This window comes from Triticum aestivum, chromosome 5B, assembly GCF_018294505.1.
Source record: "Triticum aestivum cultivar Chinese Spring chromosome 5B, IWGSC CS RefSeq v2.1, whole genome shotgun sequence".
NCBI classification, from domain to species: Eukaryota; Viridiplantae; Streptophyta; class Magnoliopsida; order Poales; family Poaceae; genus Triticum; species Triticum aestivum.
The window spans coordinates 693,103,876-693,118,853 of record NC_057807.1 but is presented as its reverse complement, the minus strand read 5'-3'; the positions used below and the strand labels follow the sequence as shown (position 1 = coordinate 693,118,853).

The 14,978-nt window shown below is 43.4% G+C and overlaps 1 protein-coding gene across 1 annotated transcript; it reads left to right on the top strand.

Moving 5' to 3' along the window:
- The first annotated feature begins 4,069 nt into the window (after window positions 1–4,069).
- Window positions 4,070–5,939, top strand: LOC123117733 (pirin-like protein). The gene is made up of 5 exons (XM_044538429.1): window positions 4,070–4,530; window positions 4,618–4,735; window positions 4,840–4,902; window positions 5,014–5,117; window positions 5,250–5,939. Exons 1-5 carry the CDS (start codon window positions 4,190–4,192, stop codon window positions 5,731–5,733), a joined length of 1,110 nt encoding a protein of 369 aa, XP_044394364.1. The 5' UTR covers window positions 4,070–4,189; the 3' UTR covers window positions 5,734–5,939.
- Window positions 5,940–14,978: the final 9,039 nt, after the last annotated feature.

Genomic DNA, 14,978 nt, shown 5'->3' with positions numbered 1-14,978 from the left:
TGGACTAGTAACGGTAAGCATATTGAATAAAATCAACACCCACAACTACTTTGTGTTCTACTCGTGCAAAGAATCTACGCAATAGACCTAGCTCATGATGCCACTGTTGGGGAACGTAGCAGAAATTCAAAATTTTCCTACGAGTCACCAAGATCTATCTATGGAGAGACTAGCAACGAGAGAGAGGGGAGTGCATCTACATACCCTTGTAGATCGCTAAGCGAAAGCGTTCAAGAGAATGGGGTTGAAAGGAGTCGTACCCGTTGTGATCCAAATCACCGGAGATCCTAGTGCCGAACGGACGGCACCTCCGCGTTCAACACACGTACAGACCGATGACGTCTCCCGTGCCTTGATCTAGCAAGGGGAGAGGGAGAGGTTGGGGAAGACTCCGTCCAGCAGCAGCACGACGGTGTGGTGGTGGTGGAGGAGCGTGGTACTCCAGCAGGGCTTCGCCAATCACCGCAAGAGACGAGGAGGGAGAGGGGTAGGGCTGCGCCAACAGGAGAAGAACTTCGTGTGTTGGGCTGCCCCTTTGCCTCCACTATATATAGGGGGAGAGGGGGGCTGCGCCCCCACCTAGGGTTCCACCCTAGGGGCGGCGGCCAGCCCAAGATCCCATCCGGGGGGGGGGGGGGGGGGGGGGCGGCCAAGGGGGGGAGAGGGGAAACTTGCCCCCCAAGTTAGGTGGGTGCGCCCCCTCCCCAAACCCTAGGCGCCTTGGGCCCTTGTGGGGGGGGGGGGCGCACCAGCGCACCTAGGGCTGGCCCCCTCCCACACTTGGACCATGCTGCCATCCGGGGATGGTGGCCCCACTTGGTGGACCCCCGGGACCCTCCCGATGGTCCCGGCACGTTACCGATAAAACCCGAAACTTTTCCGGTGACCAAAACAGGACTTCCCATATATAAATCTTTACCTCCGGACCATTCCGGAACTCCTCATGACGTCCGGGATCTCATCCAGTACTCCGAACAACATTCGGTAACCACATACAAACTTCCTTTATAACCGTAGCGTCATCGAACCTTAAATGTGTAGACCCTACAGCGGACATGACCGAGACGTTCTCCGGTCAATAACCAACAGCGGGATCTGGATACCCATGTTGGCTCCCACATGTTCCACGATGATCTCATCGGATGAACCACAATGTCGAGGATTCGATCAATCCCGTATATAATTCCCTTTGTCTAGCGGTATTGTACTTGCCCGAGATTCGATCATCGATATGCCGATACCTTGTTCAATCTCGTTACCGGCAAGTCTCTTTACTCGTTCCGTAACATATCATCCCGTGATCAACCCCTTGGTCACATTGTGCACATTATGATGATGTCCTACCGAGTGGGCCCAGAGATACCTCTCCGTTTACACGGAGTGACAAATCCCAGTATCGATTTGTGCCAACCCAACAGACACTTTCGGAGACACCTGTAGTGCACCTTTATAGCCACCCAGGTACGTTGTGACGTTTGGTGCACCCAAAGCATTTCTACGGTATCCGGGAGTTGCATAATCTCATGGTCTAAGGAAATGATACTTGACATAAGAAAAGCTTTAGCATACGAACTACGATCTTTGTGCTAGGCTTAGGATTGGGTCTTGTCCATCACATCATTCTCCTAATGATGTGATCCCGTTATCAACGACATCCAATGTCCATGGTCAGGAAACCGTAACCATCTATTGATCAACAAGCTAGTCAACTAGAGACTTACTAGGGACATGGTGTTGTCTATGTACCCACACATGTATCTGAGTTTCCTATCAATACAATTATAGCATGGATAATAAACGATTATCATGAACAAGGAAATATAATAATAATAACTAATTTATTATTACCTCTAGGGCATATTTCCAACAGACGCGGCCCACCCCGGCCCACATTTTTTATTCCATTATTCTTTCTTTTCCTTCTTTCTCTTTATCTTCACCAATCATGTACAAGTGGCCGGACATATGAGGAAATGAGGAGTGTGGCTGCATGGACGGACAAATAGGGGGTGTTTTGGGGGTCAGATTTCATAAGTCCGGCTGTAGATGCTCTAAGGGCTCACGACACCGTTAATCCAAGTAGTGGTGTGCCCGCCACAAACTAGTTGTGTAATGGGATGAACATACCCTTGGTTAACGCCTTTGATGGAGATTCTTGCGCAAAGTGTTTTTTATCGGTTCCGGTATGTGCCGGTTGTTCTCTCACCAATAGCATGCTGCCAACTCAAAAGGTGTACATTTGTATTCCTCTGTTTTCTCTATTTAAGTCGCGGTATTTCACCAGACTAGGCCGACCATGCACATGCAAAGGACACATGCATGGTCCGGCTTCTCCCTTTTCACTATTTAGATTGTTCATATCTTCAAAACAAAAATTCCGTTTTCAAAACTTCGTATGTATTTGAACTCCTGGAGCCAAGACCTTTAGAACAAGATCAATCTTGAACACATTAAAACATGTTTAAATTCACCGTTTGAAAAGAGTGAAATCAGCTTTCTGAAAATAGTGAAATACGATCTTTAAATTGGGTAAAACCATTTTTTTTAAATAAGTGAAATATGTCTTCCATACACATGACACTTTTTTGGGTGTGAAATACGTGAAACATGTTATTTCGGAATTTTGAAACTAGTCATGTAAAACATGTATCATTTCAAACCTTTTTAAAAAATGAGTGAAATCTGTTTTAAGAAACAAGTGAAATTGTTTTTTGAATTTAGTCAAATCAGATTTTTTTGAAATATTTGAAATCAGTTTTTTGCTTTGAGTGAAATCAATTTCTAAACGAGTAAAATCAGGTTTTCGCACTGACTGAAAACCATTTTGAACTGAAATGAAATCTGTTTTCTCAACTTAGTGAAATTATTTTTCTTAAATGCGCGACATCAGTATTTCCAGATGAGTGAAATCATTTTTTTTACATAGTGAAATGAGTTTTTTGAAATGAGTCAAATCAGTTTTACGAAATTAGTGTAGCCAGTTCTTTAAAACGAATGAAATGTGTGAAATCTGTGTTTAAATTGAGTTAAATTTGTTTTTTGACACGAGCGTAATCTGTTTTCTTAAATGAGTGAAATATGTGTTTCGGAATAAGTGAGATAAGTGTTTCAAAATGAGTGAATTTAGCTTTTTGAAAGGAGTGAAATCACCTTTTCGAAAATGAGCGAAACTAGTTCTTTGAAATGACTTAAATATGTATTTTTGATACGAGTGAAATCAGCGTTTTAAAATGAATAAAATTAGTTTTCCAAAATGAATTAGTTCTATTTTAGAATGAGTTAAATCTGTATTTTCAAATGACTCAAATTTGTTTTCTTAATTGTGAAGTCAGTTGTTTAGACATAGTGAAACAAGTTTTTTGAAATGATTTAAATCCATTTTTTAAAACGCCAAACTGAATGAAACGGTAACATTCAAACTATGCTAAAATATATTGAATATTGGTCTTGTCTTAAAGATCTTGTCTTCAGGAATTCAAATATATAAAAAGATTTAAAAATAAAACAATTATTTAGAAGATATCAATCATTTAATAGCTAACAAGAAAGTAAAATGTTAGTATTATAGGCCGATAGAGTGGTCTGGGAGTACACATGCATATTACGTGAAAAGGTTGTGGGGGCATGTTCATGTATTGGTCATGTGGTGTCAGGCTAGTATAGAGATGTACTTCAGCCCACAAAAGGATTTCTTCGTTTATTAGTCAAAGGATAGTGTGCATCTTTATGTTAACATGGGCGGCGGTAAATTTACTTATGCGGAGATTCTAGACATTGATGTTCCATGAATTGAATATATGTGGCATATGTGTTTTTCGTCAGTTGTCTATTTTGTTCCATATATGTTCGTTTTCGTGCTTACGTGTGTTGCGGCCAATGTTAACCTCTTATTTGCGACCACTGTAGATTTGTTGCGTAGCCATATAAATTTTGTGGGTCGGCGGCGTGGTGACGACCGCCGCACGCCAGCACGTCGTCGTCGCCCGCGTCCACCAGACGCGCCTGAGTTCCGAAGCAGCCGCAGCCCCTTTGAAACTGAAAAGGATAAAAAAAGAAAGAAAGCAGCCGCGCGCGCGCACCACCCTGGTCAACAACCATCATCCCGATCGCCATTTATATACCGCCGCATCAACCATGATCCAGCAGACCAGCACCTCACCTCCCCTCACCCAGCGCCGCATCAACGAAGATGCTGAGGCAGCACCTCCCCCTCTTCTCCTCTTCCTCTTATTCCCCTATTTACATGGCACTCTCGCGCCTCACCAGACAGAATAGCCATCGTCTTCCTCCTGCGTCCACAAAGACCAGCTCTAGAAGTAGTGCGAAGACCAAACCTCTCCTCTTCCTGCTACTCCTAATTGTGATTCTTGTTGTGACGGCTGTCTTCTTGTTCCCACCAGCGATCATGTCTTCTTCGTCGCCGTCGGCCGCGTCCGTGCCGTTCGAGAGCCCGAGGAAAGTGGTGAAGAAGGTGCTGTCCTTGTCCCAGTCCGAGGGGGACGGCGCCACCGTCCGCCGGAGCATCGGCGGGTACGACACCACCAACCCTCTCTCAATCTGAATTTCCCATCATGAGGTGCGCGCGTTGACCTCTTCTTGATGCTGCTGCTGCTGCAGGCACGAGCTCCGGAACCTGGACCCGTTCCTCCTGCTCGACGAGTTCTCCGTCTCCAAGCCCGGCGGATTCCCTGACCATCCTCACCGGGGCTTCGAGACCGTCACCTACATGCTCCACGTACGCACCAATCTCTAATTCTTCCAACTTTTTCTGCTCCATCGTGTCGCCTGCAAGGTGTTTGCTGAAATGCTGTTGTGTGTTCTACGTTTCTGACGATGCAGGGAGCATTTACCCACCAGGACTTCTCGGGGCGCAAGGGCACCATCAGGACCGGAGATGTGCAGGTGCGACCTACCCATCCAGTTTGTTCACACAAACCATCTCATGCACTTGGCCCATTCATTCTATCTTGACTTGGACGAAAATTGCAACCTGAATGCTCGGTTCCTGACCAGTGGATGACGGCTGGCCGCGGCATCGTGCACTCGGAGATGCCGGCTTCCAACGGCGTGCAGAAGGGCCTGCAGCTCTGGATCAACCTCGCCTCCAAGGACAAGATGTATGTATCATATCAACGATTGTTTGTATATGAAATCTACTATCTAAAAAAAGATCATATGAATAATAGGAAATCAACTTCTTTGCATTACAATGACCAATCACTTGACACTAGTTGCTCGAACAATGCTAGGATCGAGCCACGGTACCAGGAGCTCAAGAGCAAGGACATCAGCCAGGCTGAGAAGCATGGTGTGAAGGTGCGGATCATCGCCGGGGAGGCCTTCGGGGTGCGGTCGCCAGTCTACACGCGGACGCCAACCATGTACATGGACTTCACAATGCAACCAGGGTCACAGCTTCACCAACCGATCCTCGAGGGCTGGAACGCTTTCGTGTACATCATCGAGGGGGAGGGTGTATTTGGTAGGGAGGGCGATGTGGCGGCGAGCGCGCACCATTGCCTCGTGCTTGGCGCCGGCGATGGGCTCAGCGTGTGGAACCGGTCCGGCGCCCTGCTGCGGTTTGTGCTGGCGGCAGGGCAGCCGTTGAACGAGCCAGTGGTGCAGCAGGGGCTCTTCGTCATGAACTCTCGTGCCCAGATCCAGCAGGCCATGCAGGACTATTACTACGGGCGCAACGGCTTCGAGAAGGCCAGCCAGTGGAGCTCCGCCTGATTCTCATCGGTGTCTCGATGTGATGATGATCAATGTCATGGTGCAACGTCATGGAGGAAAGGGAAACTACATTTGTATACCATTTTATTGATACTGTGTAGATTGTAGTAGTAGTCTTGTTTTTCTTTGATTCGTCTTTTATTTTGTTCATAGGAAAGAATGTAAAACAACAAAACTGTGTGATCGATGAGGAGGAAGTTAGTAATGATTATCTCACAATAGCAAAACGAATTGTTTGTTTCATCATATGTTTGGGCAAGCAGAGCAAGGATAGATATTGGATGGAGTTCAAGTAGGGGCTAAGAACATTCAGATTTCATGTGGCCTTCCATGGGCATGCGGTACAGCTTCATTCTCTCATGATGCGAGGATCATGAGGCTGAAGCAGGAGACCCTCAATTGAAGACTGCCGAGCTCTGACGTGTGGACTGCAAAGCTATTGCACTTGAAAACTGCGGCTACTAAGGCCGCCAAAATTTCGTGTTTTGACCCTTCTGGTATATAAATTCAGGATCTGACCCCGGTTTAAAAAAAATTCGGCATTTGACCCTTTTCTTACCGCCAGGGTGGCTGGCTGTAGGGTTAGACAACCTACCGCCAAGGCCCCTGGCGGTAGGGTACTAATCCACGTCAGCACACGGAGACGGCGGCCGTCCCCCTCCGTCGCACCCTACCGCCAGGGTCCCTGGCGGTAGGCTGTCTAACCCTACAGCCAGCCACCCTGGCGGTAGGGTGCGAGCAGTTATTTTGCCCGACCTCCCCGCCCTGCCTTTTCTTCCCACCCTTGCCCCTCTCTCGCTGGCAGTTCCTCTTCCTCCCCCTCGCCCCTCTCTCCCTCTCTCATCTCCTCCACTCTCCTCCTTGGATCTTCGCCGTTTCTTCATCGTTTTTACGGATCGAGATGGCCCTGAAGAGAGAAACGTAAGCTCCTCCAATCCCTCCAAGTAGTTTTTGCAAACTTGCTTCCGATTCGACGCATTATTTGCTTGAAATCCCTCATATTTTTGAACTTAGATTGGATTTTTTTCACCTAAGATTGTTTTAGCTTGATTGTAGTTCTAGTTCTTAGTTCTTTAGTAAATAGTGATGTTGAATATGAACTCTAATCAATAGCTCATATGTTAGTGTGAAGATGAACCCTAATTCATAATTTTTTTTGTTAAAAAAATTATGATGTAATGCATGTGGGAGGATTTGATTGTAGTTTCATGATGCATGTTGATATGACGATATGAAGATGTTGTTTCAAAAATTTTGTTTAAAAATATGATGATATGATGCATGTTCACTAGTAGAAAAGGGGGCATTTGTCGTGGTTCGTAAGGGCCTTTAGTCCTGGTTCATGAACCGGGACTAATGGGTCGTTACTAATACCTCCCCCCTTTAGTCCCGATTCTAACACGAACCGGGACAGATGGGCCTCCACGTGGCCGGTGCGCCGAGTCCAGGCAGGGGGGCCTTTGGTCCCGGTTGGTGGCACCAACCGGGACCAAAAGGCATCCACGCGTCAGCAGCTGGCTGGAGCTGATGTTTTTCTTTTTTTAAAAAAAAAAGTGGCTGCTTTAGGGGTTTTGGGGGTCATTTTTAGGTTGTTATTAGCTAGCTAATAGAGAGAAGTGTCCTCTCTTATATCTTCGTCCTTGGTTTACCAACGCTACTGCTATGTTCATTTCACCCGCTGATATAATAACTCATGCATGCTCGCATCATACATCATCATATATAATAAGTCCTACTAATCATGCATCATCATACAACTTGTACTCGTTATTAATAATAAGTCATACGATCATCATCCTCATAGTCATCGAGCCCAACCCTACATAATTGTTCTTAGCACATGATCATCAGTATCAGGTAGGACCTAAACACCCTTATGGTAAAATAGCATAAAACAATATAGATCCTGACTCTCCATTATGAAGAATGGAGATCATTCTGTCTCCAATTCTTGCGCTTCGCTGCCTTTTGCTTCCAAGAAGCTCCTTACGAATGTCCATACATTTTTTTCATTCTTTGATTGTCATGTCTCCACTTCTTTTAGAAACCCGGTATGGACAATTGAGATTCGTAGGAAGACGTAGTTGTATGTTCAAAACATGAAGGCTACCGTGCGTATACATCAGATGAGGCACACAATCATTCGGGATTATCTGTTGAAAAACATAGTAATAACTTCATAGTTAGCAATAATGTACTAGTTTTAGAAGTGTGCAAAAAGATGCACGGATGTCGTAATAGTAAAAAATCTTATCAGGATATCTCCATGGTAGTTACCGTAGTTCAACACGTGCACTAGTGGCACGTATTGACCATAATGTTGAGGAGTTCGATTGTAGACATTGTAATTCTCAAGATCAATACAAAATGCGATCAGATGATTTTTTCCCCTATAAGTTAATTCGGAGCCATCGGTGTAGTGGGTTTTGTCTACCATCTTCCGCACATTCTTTGAAGAGTGAAAATAAGCTGTCAATGGAAATAAGTTGTCAACTATTTTGAAATAAACAATATAAATTACTTAATAACTATGTTAAGCTCACATGGGGGAAGAATTGGAGGTGTATCCACAAGGACCCAAATTGAAGGTCTGTCTGGCTCGATTGTAGGATCACCAAGATCCATGGTGGCAAGCATACCCTCAACAAAACCATACATCTTGCAAAGTGCTTCTCAATTTTTGCAAACAAAATGGGTTACACTCTCAGCATTGTACAACTTTACTTGAAAATCCGCACCATGATGGGTCCTTAGGAGAATTTTTTGGTTTCCATACTTTCATGGTTTTCAAAACCCATCCTCTCCAAGACATAGCGTCTTGCATAGCATGGGATAAGCTAGTCGAATTGGAAAAGATGAAAAATACACGTTAAAATAGTTGAAGTCATGCTTAATTACGAAAAAACTATTGTCGTCGTTGTGTACCGTATGAACATCGAAGGTCTCCTCGAGCTTAATGCTGAAGCGCCGATCTTCGTCCAGCTCAATGAACCTGTCGCACATACCTCGGTCGTTGTGGCACCAGGCGCACTCCCCGGGCGGTTTTCGTCGTCCGAGTATGACGTTTTCGGCCTATGTTCATAATTCAAATATTAAACTTGTACAATTAAATATATGTACTAAAAAACCTAAACTAGATCATTATTATTAATCACGGGTTGACTATCGATGATGGTACGTAGCTCCTTCTTTCACTCCCGAGTGCATTATTACACCAAATTGTCTAGCACACGGGAATGAAGGAGAAGCTACCCCTGCGATGGAGTGGATGATGGAGGGGGCTCCTAGATTTCTGCATAGTGCTCTCCAATTTTAGCATTCAAAGTAGGAGTACTTTTCCAATATGAGCATTCAATAAGCAAAACCAAATCATAAAATAAAGTAGTATTCAAATTAGCATCATTCAATTATAAGCAAAAGTACATCATCTCTTGTGTCCGTACATCGTCAAATATTATCACTAATACTCCTCGAATACTATCATACATATAGCATCACTAATAAGCTAGAACCGTAGCGCCCGACGGGTATCGTCGCAGGCGGTGGACACCCAAAGATAAGGAACCATCACAGGATCATAGCTCCAGTGAGATCCCTGAAGAACCTGTCAGGTATTGTCGAACCTGTCCTCCAATGCAACCATGTAGCGAAGAACGTGCTCGTCATCCTCGCTGACATGGTGACGTACCACCTCCGCGGTGTCCGAAAGCCTCGGCACCGTCACTGGCCCACGCGACTGCCACCAAACAAGAATCAGGTCAACAACGGGTTGCCTCCTCACCAACCTACGTCCCCCGGAAGGTAGCACCTCCCAATACCAGCTCGGCGGAGCCCAGTCCCGAACATGGCCCTAATCAAACAGGCCTCCACCGCCAAGTCGACGACGACGAGGATGCAGGATAGGCATCGCCGACGTCGATGCGGGAACTACTTCTATATATAGTTAAATAAAGTAGTTTATTAAATCAACTAGCTAGTTCAACTATATATGAAGCACTTACTATAAATAAAATAAAGTAGTACTTACTAAAAATAAACTAGTTTAAGTATAGTTCTATTTATTTTTCTAACTAATTATATTAAACACTTTCTCTTCTTAATTTTTCCCTTTTTCCTCTATTCTAAATATGAACATATTCATAAATGACTTATATCATTCACAATTTTCCTATACATACACAATAAATTGACAAAGAAAATACTATGAACAAAAAAATCATTAAAATTCTATGAACAAAATTACAATAGAAAAAATCATAAAAATTCTATGAACAGAAAAAAATTATAAAAAATTGACATCTAAATTACTTACATAATATGAAAAAAATTTGACATCTAAATTAGAACATAAAAAACTCATAAAAATTTGACATCTAAATTACAACAGAAAAAATCATAAAAAATCTAACACAATATGAACAAATTAATTACACAATATGAAAAAAATCTAACAGAAAAATCTATGAACTACACATCTAAATTACTACACATCTAACAAAAAAAATCTATGAAATACAAAAAAATCTACAAAAAAATCTAACAAAATCTAACTCAATTAACTACTACACATCAAATTAAATTAGTTGCTCATGGCGACGGTGTCGGTGACGGCGACGGTGTCGGGGACGGCGACGACGAAGGCGACGGTGAGGTGTGGCGCGGCAACGGGCAGGGGCGGGGCGGGCCGGGGTGGGGCAGGGCGGCGCGTCGACGGGCAGGGGCGGAGCGGCGACGGCGTCGATTGGGGCGGCGCAGGACGGTGCGGGGCGACGACGACGACGGCGAGGCGGAGACGGACGGGCAGCCTGGCGGCGTCGGGCGGCGGGGAAGAACGAACTAACCCAAATTTTCGCAAGTGCCGCTTATATAGGCAGAGCATTGGTCTCGGTTCATGGCACCAACCGGGACCAAATGCCTCTTTTCAGCAGCCCAAAAGGCGGGAAGCAGAGGCCTTTAGTCCCGGTTGGTGGCACCAACCGGGACTAAAGGTTGTCATTGGTACCAGTTGGTGCCACCAACCAGTACCAATGCACCCCTTTAGTTCCGGTTCGTGCCACCAACCGGGACTAAAGGCCTTGCGCTGGCGCGGTGCAGTGGGATGTTTAGTCCCACCTCGCTAGCTGAGGAGCGGCCGCACCTGTTTATAAGTGCAACTCTGCCCTCCCATTTGAACTCCTCACTATTGCAGGCCTACTGGCATAAACTTGTGTCTCTACCTATGGGCCTGGTGGGCAGTCTGCAGGCCTGAATCCTGGCCCAATAAGGTTTCTAGTCGTATTCAGGCCGTGGTGGCCCAGTAGGTGGCAATTTTTTTATTTTTTCCCATTTTTTGTTTTATTTATATTATGATAATTCTTTTTGCTATTAAAGTTTGTAACAAAATTCTAATTAATTATTTATTTTCTTTTATGATAATTCTTTTTTGCTTTTAATGTTTTGAACAGAATTCTAATTACTTATTTATTTTCTTTTATGATAATTCTTTTTGGTATTAAAGTTTGTAACAAAATTCTAATTACTTATTTATTTTCTTTTATGACAATTCCTTTTGCTATTACAGTTGGTAACAAAATTCTAATTACTTATTTATTTTCTTTTATGATAATTCCTTTTGCTTTTAATGTTTTGAAAAGAATTCTAATTACTTATTTATTTTCTTTTATGATAATTCTTTTTGCTATTAAAGTTTGTAACAAAATTCTAATTACTTATTTATTTTCTTTTATGATAATTATTTTTGCTATTAAAGTTTGTAACAAAATTCTAATTACTTATTTATTTTCTTTTATGATAATTATTTTTGCTTTTAATGTTTTGAGCAGAATTCTAATTACTTATTTATTTTTTCTTTTATGATAATTCTTTTTGCTATTAAAGTTTGTAACAAAATTCTATATAATTTTAGTTTCAATAATACTAGAGGTTTATAAAAGCTTTTTAGTTGATTCCTTCAGTACCAGTTCTAAGGCTGTTACAAAGGCATTTTATTTGGTACAGGTTTTAAGGCGACCTTTTAGTACCGGTTCGTGGCATGAACCGGTAAAAGAGTTTTTTAGTTGATTTTTTCTGCAGCTGTTTTTTAGTCCCACCTCGCCAAGCGAGAGGAACTCGCAGCGGTTTATAAGCCCTGAGTGTAGAGACGATGAAGGGAGCAGCGCAGTGCTCACCTGCACGTTGGCCTGAAGCTAAACAAGGTGCAGATGAGCATTGCGCCTCTCTTTCATTTTGGCATGGTATATATAGGCATATCATTGGTCCCGGTTGGTGGCATGAACCGGTTGGTGGCATGAATAGTTAAAATTTGAACCAATGAATGCAGCTAGTCACCCCGAAAGGCGAGCCCATGTCTTTTGAGAAACTGACACAACCTGTTGTGTTGACTTATCTTATACTAAGGGTCGCATGAATAGTTAAAATTTGAATTCTTTGAAATTTGTGTGAATCACAAGTTTGTGATTAACTTTACTAAAAAAATGATCATAGATGCGCCTATAGAGAGAATTCAACCTAAATTCATAATAAATTTCTATGAACTTTAGAGAAATTCAGTATGAATTTAGGTCAAATTCTTTGTATAAGGGCATCTATTTTCACTTTAAGAGGAGCTCAACAAGGCAGAGATGGAGGGGCTTATAAACCGGTGCGAGCGCCCTTCGGTAGGCGAGGTGGGACTAAACTCTGACCGCAACGAGGACCAACCCTTTAGTCCCGGTTGGTGGCATTATCCGGGACTAAAGGGCAGCCTTTCGTCCCGGTTCAAGCCACCAACCGGGACCAATGGTGGTGGGCCAGGAGCGAGGCCCATTGGTCCCGGTTCGTCCCACCAACCGGGACCAAAAGGTCCAGAGAACTGGGACCAATGGCCCACATGGCCCGGCCGGCCCCCGGGGCTCACGAACCGGGTCCAATGCCCCCATGGGTCCCGGTTATGGACTGAACAGGGACTAATGGGCTGGCCCGGCCTGGACCATTGCCCCCTTTTCTACTAGTGGTTGGAGGATTTTTTTTGATATGATGCATGTTGATATGATTTGATCCATCATGTGTACTAGATGTTGTTGGAGGAATATGGTTAAGATTTTATTTTGATATGATGCATGTTGATATATTTTTGATATGATTTGATTTCATTTTTTGTTTATGTATGCTTATGCTTATGATGCTTTTGTTTATGAAATTTTATTAAGGCGGTGCTTCCTCTTGGTCGCATAATGTTGCTTCCAAGAACCTCCTTAGGACTGTCCATACATTTTTTCCATTCTTTGATTATCATGTGTTCACCGATTTTAGAAATTCGGTATGGCAGGTGAGATTCGTAGGACGGCATGGCTGTAAGTTCAACACATCAAGGCGACCATTCTGATACATCAAATGAGGCACACAATCCATCGGGATTTTCTGTTGAAAAACATAGTAATAACTTCGTAGTTAGCAATGTAGTTCAGTTTTAGAAGTATGCAAAAGATGCAGGGATGTCGTAATAGTAAAAAATCTTACCAAGGCATCTCCATTGAAGTTATCATGGTTCAACACGTGCACTAGTGGCACGTATTTACCATAATGTGGAGGGAGTTCGATAATAGGCATTGTAATTCTCAAGGGAAGTACAATATGCGACCAAATGATTTTTCTCCTGATATGTTAACTCAGAGCCATCCGTGTGGTAGGTTTTGTCTACCATTTTCCGCACATTCTTTGAAGAATGAAAATAAGTTATCAATGGAAATAAGCTGTCAAATATTTTGAAATAAACAATATAAATTTGTTAATAACAATGTTTGAGAAACTCACATAGCGGTAGAATTGGAAGCGTATCAACAAGCACCCAAATGTCCAAATTGTCCTGGTTGATGTCAGGATCACCAAGATCCGTGGTGATAAACATACACTCTTGATAATTATACATCTTGCAAAGTGCTTCCCAACCCGGGCAACCAAAATGGGATACACTCTCAGAATTGTATAGATTTACCTTAAAATCCGTACCATGATGGGTCCTTAGGTTAATTTTTTTGTTTCATTCCTATCATGATCTTCAAAACCCATCCTCTCAAAGACATAGCATCTTGCATGGCATGTGATAAGCTAGTCAATTTGTAAAAGACAAAAATTACACGTCAAAGTAGTAGAAGTCGAGCTTAATTACGAAAAAACACTTTGCGTCGTAGCTTACCGTATCACAATCAAAGGCCCCCTCGAGCTTAATGCTGAAGCGCCGACCTTCATCCAGCTAAGGCCTGTCGCAGAAACCCCAGTTGTCGCCGCACCAGGAGCACTCCCCGGAACCTTCTTCTTCCGACGACATTTCCTATGTTCATAATTCAAAGATTAAACTTGTACAATTAAATATATGTACTACAAAAACTAAATTAGATCATTATTATTCATCATGGGTTGGCTATCGGTCTATCGAGTCTTTTCTTGAAAACTCTCAGCTCACGTGGTGTATATATTCGACCGTTGGTGATGGTAGCTCCTCCTTTTGTTCCCGAGTGCATTACACCAAATTGTCTAGCACACGGGAACGAAGGAGAAGCTACCCCCACGACAACAGTCGGGATTCTAAGTCCTCTCATATATGGTGGAGACTCTCCCTCACTGATTCCTCTCTGACATTTGCGACCGTCGGTGATGGTCATTACTCCTCCTTCCCTAGTGCATTACAAAGGTCTAGCACCCGGAGAAGAAGGAGAAACGACCCCCATGACAACAGTCGGGATTTTCTTCGGCCTCGACAGACTTAAAGTCAACCCGAAATATTGTTTAATTATCTTTCTAGAAAATCCAGGCCACTCGATATTTCCTACATATTCTAGCACAAGTCATGCCAAAATTCACGGAAAAAATCCGGCATGACCTTTGCTAAAATAGGACATATCGAGCGCCTGAAATTTGCCGGAACGGAAATTAATCAACACTCCGGCAAAACATAGGCCACTCGAAGGTGTAACCTGCAAACATGACCGGCCACTTGGGCAACCACATATCCTATCTGAGCAACACAAGATATACATGTTTTTATCTACATCATATCTTATAGGACTCATATTGACATGGAGATTTGGCTGGTCTCACCTCGAGGTCGGAGGGGGTCGGTGACGGGGACGACGACGGGGATGATGGAGGGGCTCCTTGATTTCTGCAAAAGCAAAAACCCTATAAGTTATCACTAATACATCCCGAATAGTATCATACATATAACATCACTAATACAACTAAAACCCTAGCGAACGACGGGTATCGAC